We start from the raw sequence: 9,961 nt of genomic DNA, 5'->3' as shown, positions 1-9,961 counted from the left end.
GATGTTAGCTCAGAGCCAGTCTTCCTCAGCAAAAAGAGGAGGATTAGCATGTATGTTAGCTCAGGGCTGATCTTCCTCACCAAAAAAAAAAAAAAAATTTAGACAACTGGGATTGCTGAACAGTAATAGGCAAACCACATTTTAGTCAGTGTTTTACTAATGGCCTTTCCTTCTACATCTCCAAGAAAAATCCAGACACACATAGATTTACTAGTGTCTCTTAAAAGAGAGAAAGAGAAATAAATATCAAAATATGTCCCAACAAATCTGTTTTATATTTCTGGAAATAAAAGGTTATCTATTTAAACATGATAGTTTCCAATTTTCGTACATAATTTTGTCCATCCAGACCTTAAGATCACATAACTAACAATCCAAACATGAGAACTTTTTAAAATATATGAAACAAAGAAAGTATCTGGGCTATAGAATATTTTAATATCAAATAAAGTATAATTTACATGATTAAAAAGTTTTGATTTCCATACAAAGTATTCTACTTAAATAGTGGAGGAAGCTAACAAAGCATAGTTTCCAAGTCACATCAAGTGGTTTTATCTCTCACATTTCAAATGAAATGTTGATGGCTTAAAAACTGGACAATCTGCTAGGAATGACAATAAGCAAGGGTAGCACATATCATCAGCAAGTTTCTTTTCAAGCTATCAAATGTCACAAGTTCATATTTTTCTTGTTTGTGATCCCAAAACCGGCAGCGTTTTCATTTCATCCACTCTGTTCTTATGTATTTGAAAAGCAGGTGTTATCCATCTACCACATGAGCACTGTTCACCATACCAATTGAAAGAACCCAATTTGGCATTGCATTTGGGGCAAAGAAGCTGGAATAAAGCAAAAGTGTTACTTCATTCATTCACTTTTATATAAAACAATTATCTTTGGCAATACAGGATATAAAAACAGGTAAGACATGGCCCCTACCTTCAAGGAGTTTATCATCTAATCATAATCTAAAGAGCTCCTACAAATCAATAAGAAAAAGACAAAATACATAGAAAAATGGGCCGAGGATGTTAAGAAAATTTACAGAAAAAGAAACTATAAATGCCTGATAAATATATAAAGATGTTGGTCCTCAGTAGTCATGAAAACTCAAATTAAAACATTTTAGGATTAACATTTTTCATCTCACAGATGGACAAAACTACCAGTTTTATAATATCCATTACGCCAAGGGTATGGGGAAATGAGTACATGCATTCAGTGTTAGTGAAAAGCAAATATGTATGCGCATTTCTAATGTCAGCCTAGAATATTAGTAATATTTAAAATGTACACACTCTTCAAACAAGGAATTCCACTTTTAGGTGTATATTCTATAAGAAAATTCAAAGAAGTGTACAAAGAAGTATGCACAAATGTGATAAAAAATCTCTCACAAAAATGCCTTTACCTTGTGTATTTTCCAGGTTAAATAAAAGCAGCAAGCCAAAAGCACAATCCACGAAAGAAAAAAATAGATGAAATAGACTTTATCAAAATTAAAAACCCTACTGCTGCAAATACCTCAAGAATCAGAAATGACTGCTAATGAGTACAGGGTTTATTTGGGGAGTGATGAAAATGGTGATGGTTGTAAAAAACTGTAAATATACTAAAAACCATTGAAATATATACTGTAAATGGGTGAATTATATATCTCAATAAAGCAGCATTGTCTGAAAACATGAGTTTGAATATAGGATACCTCTTCCTAGGCAAGACACTAACTAATGTAAACTAAACTTCCTCACGTATAACATGTGAATATATCTGCTCTACCTATTTTATAAAGTTATTGTATTCTTCAAATGAAATAATATAGTGAAAGAGTTTGATAAAATATTCATTATATAAACTTACATAAACTTTTATACAGATTTTTAAAAATACATACAGACTTTAAAAATCATTATTAAGATTAATTATATCTTAGATTATCTTTAGATTAATATCAAGTAAACCTAAAGAAGAAATGTGGCTGTCACAGAATGCTCATATGAGCTGCATTCTTTAGAATTAACAGGAAATGAAAAAGAATTTCATAGCAAACATACTAAACTGAAAGATCAGGGGAAAAAAGAGATACATGAAGCCAAAAGAGAAAAAGGGAAGAAAAGGAAGATATTTTAAATCTAATTTTAAAATCTTTGATTTGCCCTACTTATTACAAAGTTCATTTTGTTAAATATATTCTAATTAGTTTACGCTAGTCTTTTATTTAAAAAAATATAAATAGCCTTAAAAGGAATTAAGTGACTTAAACCAACAGCTGTCAACCAAAAAGTGGCTCACTATTTTAGATCAGCCTGTTTTTATTTAATTAATTTATTTTTGATAGATTCTTGTCTACACTAAAAAGATATAATCTTCAGAAACAAAGTAAAGATGGAGTAAAACGCTAGTTAAAAATATAGTTTAAAATGGACTAAGGAACAAAACATAGATGATATAATCAAACCGTAGAAAATAAAATGTGTTCCCACCTGTCCATCCATCACTCCCAACAAAGCAGATTCCATCCACTGTACAGGTTCAATGAAATAAGACATACATTGAGCCTGACTCCCTGTGGTAAGCATGAAAGATGGTGTCATTCTCTTGTGGGCAAAGGCTATAGGACCACTTCCTTCGTTATGATCCAAAATGCTAGAACTTCGAAACAAAGATCGCCTGCAACTCCCAAACAAAAAGATAAATTGACTTCCAAAAGGATGAAAAAATAGATGAAATATATAGTATTTCTTAGGGGGCAAATAATATAACATTGATTACGCTATTTTAATTTTTAATAACTTCTACAAGTACCTGATTACTTTTAAAAATTTATATTCTTCTTGAAAAGAGATGTGAATTAGAAATTTCTGTATTATTCAATTAAACAAATTCTTCCTACAGATTTTAAGAAGTTGAAACTTTCATTACTTTCAACTATTGGGAAAAGACAAAATCTCCAGAAGATACAAAATATTTTACCTGCACTTTCTACATTTGTAGAGAACCTCATCTTTCAATCCTTGTGAAATGGTGGTTGGGTCAACAGCAAAGAGTTCTTGAGGTAAGTTCTGCAATTCTACACAACATAATTAAAATGTATCCATTTGTCAAAATCAACTCTGCATTTTCAGACAAAATTCAGTTAACTTCAAATTGAGGCAACAAGTGCTGACTTCAGAAATGAAAAAAAAAAAACTCCAGTATTGAGAAATCAGGATGACAGGAGAGAATAGTGAAGAAGCCCTGGATTCTGGGCACATAGTCTCCGAGTTCAAATCCCAGTCCGCCACTATATGACCTTGAACAAATTACTTCTTGCTAAACCACAGTTTCAAAAGGAAATAATAGTGCCTGTCTCAAGGAACTGCTAGAAAAGTGAGATAATACACCTGAAGCGTTTAGTGTCAGAGTAAACAGCATCCAGAAAGGGCCTAATACATACTAACAATTATTACTTACCTGGATACTTCTCGGTAACCTTTTGTAAACGATATTGCTTGTAAATTGCGCTGGAGGTATCTACTTCATATTCCATGGCCTGGTATAATTTCAGTTGCCACTCAAACCCCTCATTCATCCTGTGAGGACAAACGTGTAAAGTTAAGTTTTCTTTAAATAAATAAAATCACAAAAGAAGAATTATTACTATAACAAAGAACTCACTTAGCCTCTGGTTTGATAGTCTGGAGGTTTTCATAGGCTTTTTCAAAGGTAAGTTGGTCAGTCTTCATCATGAAAGCAGTCACTACAGCCACACTTCGACTGACTCCTGCATGACTGAAAAAGAGACCTTTAAAATAAAATAGCAAATAGCAACAATTAAAAAAAAAAAAAAACCCCAGCCCCCTATTAATGGTAAAATTCAGGGACACTTCACGTCTGCTTCTTATTCTTCAAATAAACCCTTTGCCTCTGAAATACTACAAAAAGAACTATTCCTTTATTTCCTTATTCCTTTTGAATTCTGAACGATGTGAATGTATTACCTATTGCAAAATAATTACACTAGTTTTTTAAAATTTTACAATGGCTTTGGAACAAATCCAAATTCCTTTGCTCTTGACTTTAAGGGCCCTGGAGATCTAGTCCCAGATTCTTTCCATTTTATCACCTTTTGTCCCTTATGTAAATATTTAAAACAAGCGCTGGCACACAGTAAAAGTGCTGACTCAATAAATTTAAACTATTGTTATTACACTCCAATCCAGCTGAACAGGACTACTTAGGAATTTCCAATTACCCGTCAAGATTTTCTATCTTGTTGCCATGGCTACAACCTATCCCATCTTTCCCCTGGGCATGGCTTAGAAATCCTTTATGTCCTGACCAATTTTTCTCTCCCTTTTCTCTTTTTCAGCAAACACACCCTGTCCCCTCAAAAAACCATTGAAAATAATCCGCTCTTCCTCTGAAGTTTGAATAACCTTAACCTTTGTTAATCTTTCTCCCTTGGTACACGCCTTGCATCCCAGTCTGCATTACAGTCATCTGGGAATGTGTCTGGCTTCTCCAAAAGAGCTTTAAGCTCTTTAGGTGCTGGGACTTTGTCATTTATCTGATTATTCTCACCCTCCCCAACTCTCCCCCTCCAAAAAAAAAAAAACACTCGGCGGCTGCAAAACGAACCAACCAAAACATGAATGATTGAAAGCATGCATGCCATCTGGGCCCACCTCCTGCCCCTCCTCTCCCGGACACACGCCTGCCACGGGAGGGAGTGGAGGGAGGGTCCTGCGGTCTGACCGCCCCTTCGTCCTCTCCCGGGGCCTAGGAGGACAAGGGTGCCGGGCAGGATGGAAGCGAGGCGGGGCTGCTGCCCTCACGGACCGGGCCACTCACCAGCGCACCAACACCGCGCGGCCCTCGGCGCGGGCCTGGCCGATGAAGGCCACGCACCGGTCCAGATGGCTGAGCAGGTCGGTCTCGGGTTTGTCCAGCGCTGGCACGAAGAAGCTCCGTAGACCCTCGACCCCAGCCTCCGCCTTGAAGTCGGGCTCCTCCGAGTCCACCGTCAGCACGGCCGTGATGCCCGCCTCCCTCAGGTGGCCCGGCTCCGCGACGGCCGCAGCTCCACCCAGATATAGCCCTGGCCGCACTTCCAGCATCTGCCCGGCGGAGCTGGCCCCGCTCTGGCTGTGCATGGGGCGCTCGCAGCCATGGCTCCCGCCCCGCGCCTTCAACATGGCGGCGCCCAGAGGCCGGGCAGCTGCGGGCCCTACCATCGAGTAGGCTGCCGGCTAGAACGTCCTTCCTCTGGGACCAGCCGGCCTGAGCTGCGCAGCGGCTCCCTCGGAGGACTAAGTCGACCGTGGGAATGTGGACTTAACTGGGGAGGGTGTTACCGCTGCTGAGACGGATCTGACCCTATTCAGGGCGGCCTTTCGACCAGTATCCCGCCCCCGCTCCCCAACTTGGTAGTGGAGGATAAACTTCCCTAAATACAGAGTTTCTCAGGCTTTTAGTGTTGAGATTTTCTGGACTTTCTGCAGGAGCAGCTGGACTCAATTTTGAAATGATGGTCCCACCAGCTGAATCAGCCGCATAATTTTATGCATTTGAAGTAAAATATTTTTTTCCAATGCTTATAAAGCCATTTGTTTGTAGTTCTTCTTTTCTGACTATTTTTCCTTTTTGCCCAATTTTTTGTTGATATGTGAATCCTTGTTGATGTAAATTGTTCTATATGTTTTGAAGATATTAATCCTATGTTTTTGTATGTCAGTGCCCTCCAGCCGCCACCAGGAACCCACCTGTAGTTAAACAAATTGGGTTTATTACTCAACCATAAACTGTGGAGAATTTGGGGAAATCTCAGTAAGAGGGTGTTAGGAAGATCCCATTACAGGATTTGGGCTTGTGTTAGGTGATTTTGGATAGGGTCTAAGGAAGCAGGGCTTTGCTCTGGATTGGATGCTGTCAGGAAGTTGGGGTGAGTCTATGATTGGGTATATTAATAAATCTTACCTATAGGAAGGGAAGGCTAGAGAGAGGCTAAAGCTGTAATTGGTCAAGAAGTAGCAGTCATGGTACTGGCATAAAGACAGACCCAGGGACCAAGGGAACAGAATAGAGAGCCCAGAAATAGACCCTCACATGTATGCTCAAATGAGCTTCAGTAGGCGTGCCAAGACCACACAATGATCTTGGCAATGTTTTTTTGGATATGATACCAAAAGAACAAGTAACAAAAGAAAAAAGTGGGACTATATCAAATTAAAAAGCTTCTGCACAGCAAAAGAAACCATCAACAAAATGAAAAGGCAACCCATGGGATGGGAGAAAATATTTGCAAATCACATATCTGATAAGGGGTTAATATCCAAAATATATAAGGAACTCATACAACTCATTTGCAAAAAAAACCCCCAAACAATCCAATTAAAAAATGGGCAGAGGAACTGAGTAGAGATTTTTCCCAAGAAGACATACAAATGGCCAACAGGTACATGAAAGGTGATTGTTAAAGCCAATGGGAGCTCTCAGTCCTCGCTTCACTATACCTCTCTGTGGTGCCACTGATCCTTAGCTCCTGGGATATCAATGGATTTACTTTTCTCCAAACTGATCCTCCTCCTTTAATCCCCGTCTTGGTGAATGAAGCCATCACCCAATTAATCATCCAAACCGGAAACAAAGTCATCTTTGATTCCTCCTCTTTCATCTCCCGTATCCATTTAGTCTTATAGCCTTCTCTCCTCCATCTTAATAGCTCTTAAACACATTCCCTTCCTCTCTATTCCCTCTGCCAGTACCCTAGCCCTTGTCATCCATTGACTTGTGATTGCCCCAATCTCTTAACTGGACTCTCTCCCTCTAGTATTGTCCTCCCCAACCCATTCCCAACTGTGTTATTCTGCTGCTTAAACTTCCTTGGATGCTTGCACCTGGTTTCTCCTGGATTTCATCCATGTGCCTGTTCTCCTTGCTGATTTTAATCTGTATCCTTTCACTGTAATAAGCCATAACTTTGTATAGCAGCTCCTTTGAGTTTTGTTAGTCCTAGTGGATCAGCCATCCTGAAGGAGCCTGAGGGTGATCTTGGTGACCCGTGATACAGAATCCATTGTCTAGACTAGTGAAATACTGGAAATATCTAAATGACTACAAGTAATGTATTGGTGAAATAAGTTGTTTTATCCATTCAATGAAATACTAGGCTACTATTTAAAAAGATAACAAAGTAAGTGGTTGATCTATGAAAAATATTGAAAGATATGTATCAAACTGTTAGTGGTTATTTCTGGGAACTGGCACGAGGGAGACTTACATGATAGGCTTTATACGGTTCTTTCTATGTAGTTTTTATTTTTTTCAACCAGTATTATTAAAGTTGTTCACTATTGACAATTATAGATATTTACATTCTGGAAAAAGGAACAAAAAAACTATTAAGGGTTCATTTCCTGAATATTTTATTAAGGTATCCTAATTATTCCCTCAGCTTTATCATTTTTCTGTTGGAAATGAGATTTTCTTCTTCAACTCCCTAAAATGACTATTAGCTCCTTCAAGGATGGGGGAGTAGGAGACACATCTGAATTATTATTGAATACCCACAGAGCCTGGCTCAGTAAGTACTTGTAACTGGGTGAATAAAAATGCCTCAACTCCTGAGGCTGAAGTGACTTGACCAGTTTCTGTAGTTGTACTTTTAGCCACTAGGTGGCACCATTTGCCCTTTGGCAAGGTATATTTTCTGCACCTACCTTAAAATAGGGAAAAATGAAAATAACCTGCTAGAAAAAGTAGGATCTCAGGCCTAGGGAAGGAAATGCTGTCTTTGGAGAGGGAGCTGGATTGCTTCTTGTCAGGGAAAGAAGAAAAAGCTCTATGTCCTAGGATTGTTAGACACACACAAAGGCACAATTTATCTGTTCATTTTATGACCAGCAAACCTGCAACCTTGATACATATGGACTAAGCAAAAATTCTTATATCATCAAGTATGTGTCTTGCATTTTTAGAAGACACCCATTTTATGTAACATGGCATGACTGGGTGAGAACATGTACACATCACCTAGCCTTTCTACTCTTTGGTTGTTTCTCAAAGATTTTTGACCACAGTCACATGTAGGATTTATCACTTTCATTTTTAAAAATATTTGCTGTAAGTACCTTTCTGTGCTGAGCAATGAGCAGGAAAGTTTCCCCTTTTCTGCCCCATAACCTCCCCATCATGGTCCAAAGACAAGTTCCTCTTTCTATCCCCAGCATATTGCCCAGGCCCTCCTCCACCCAGTAAATTATCAGTAAATGTTTGTCATTTGTGTTCTTAATGGGACTTAAGATCTAGGACAGTTATAAAGATACACAAGAAATGTACTTTGAAGCCCCCAAATAAAAATGTTGAACAAAAATATAAATGGATGATAATAACATAATTCTATTATTTTGTCTGTGTTTGTGAGTAGAAGGTGAGATGTGAGAGAAAGTGATGAGTTCAGATTTGGCACTGTCTTTGAGGGGCACAGTCTGAAGCCAGAGAAAACCTAGATCTGAGTTGTCCCAAGCTGCATCTGGCCCTGCTATTACTACTATGTGATCATGTGCCTTCAGAAAGTTATGATTTCTCTACGTCCCAGTTTCTTCATCTGCAAAATAGGAATAATTATAGCCATGTTGCAGAGTTGTAATAAGGATTAACTTATCAACATGTCTTATTGGTGGGAGAAAGAAATCTCAAGCTGAACCACTGCGCCCAAAGCAGCTCAGAGGGGATGGACAGCAGGAGAAGCTGTGGTTGGGGACGAGTGGCTGCAGATGGCGTGTGCTGAGGAAGCTGTTAGGCAGAGATGAATCATTGAGGGGACCAGTCCAGGAATTCAATGGTCATGAGGATTGGGGGAAAGCAGATCCTAACCAACTACACTGCTACAACCACATCCGTAAGTCCATTTATTAGTTCAGAGTCTGTCTCTGTAAAGATGTGTGCTCCCTCCCTAGAAGGACCTATTGTTAAGATTCTGAGGAAGTAACTTCAGCTCCACAAACCCTGGGACCAGAGATGACTTAATGGAGTTGCAGCACCCTGATTGTGTGGGGACAACTTGGTCGACTGACCCAACAACTCCCCATGCCTTACTCCCAACTGCACCCCACCCCCCAACATTTGCAAACTCATCACATTGTGCAGCTGTCCTTCTGAGAAACATTGGCAGGAACTGGTTATTGATATTTGGGTTGTGCTTTCAGTTCCTTTTTTGACTCAAAGAGAAACTGATAAACAAAGGGTCAGATGAGTGGAGCAAAGGATACCACAGATGTTCCCTATTCCATATCAAGGGGTTGCTGGGTTACATTTTGCAGAAATCCTCTCCCTCCACCCTTCCCTAGACAAACAAAATGCAGAGAATGGCCACGGTTCCCTCTTCCCAATAGCACATACTTTGGGGCTCTTTTGCTGCCTAAACTTAGTCCAGTGTGTTGTAGTGCAAAGAGCTTTGGACTTGTATGCGCAAGTCCTAGACTTAGTTTCCGTTCTGTCCTGTATTAGTTGTATGACTTGGCCAAGCCAGTTAAGCCCTCTGAATTGCAGTGTCCCCACTGAATTCAGTGTCCCCATCCAAAAAAGTCAAGGCTAATAATTAATGCCTGCTCTAACATTCCTTAAAGGATTTTAAACCATAATAAACAGAAATCCTATAAACTTTTGGTCAGTCCACAGAATATTTCCAAATCCTTTTAAAATACTGTTCTTTGCCCCTCCTTACCACCAAATATACTCTTCTTCTAAGTGTGTTTCATATTCGCTATCTCACCTCTTCCAAGAAGTATTTCTTTGCCCATTCTTACCAATAATTTACTCATCCCCAGCCATGAGAACTGAAAATAGAGATGGGCCATTTACAAACCTTCAAATTGGTAGGAGGAAACCACCCAAAGCATTAAAAAAAAACAACAGATTTTGATGTTCAATGAAAGCACTTTTATAGGGTCCCAAAGCAATGAATTTTTAAAAATTC

The 9,961-nt window shown here is 39.1% G+C and overlaps 1 protein-coding gene across 1 annotated transcript; it reads right to left on the bottom strand.

Moving 5' to 3' along the window:
• Positions 1-417: 417 nt before the first annotated feature.
• Positions 418-5,195, bottom strand: DUSP12 (dual specificity phosphatase 12). The gene is made up of 6 exons (XM_058539687.1): positions 4,837-5,195; positions 3,661-3,774; positions 3,457-3,575; positions 2,977-3,073; positions 2,487-2,673; positions 418-842 (listed from the first exon to the last, which is right to left on the bottom strand). Exons 1-6 carry the CDS (start codon positions 5,178-5,180, stop codon positions 681-683), a joined length of 1,023 nt encoding a protein of 340 aa, XP_058395670.1. The 5' UTR covers positions 5,181-5,195; the 3' UTR covers positions 418-680.
• Positions 5,196-9,961: the final 4,766 nt, after the last annotated feature.

This window comes from Diceros bicornis, chromosome 4 (assembly GCF_020826845.1).
Source record: "Diceros bicornis minor isolate mBicDic1 chromosome 4, mDicBic1.mat.cur, whole genome shotgun sequence".
NCBI classification, from domain to species: Eukaryota; Metazoa; Chordata; class Mammalia; order Perissodactyla; family Rhinocerotidae; genus Diceros; species Diceros bicornis.
The sequence above is the reverse complement of the archived record's forward strand: the minus strand, read 5'-3'. Positions and strand labels throughout refer to the sequence as shown.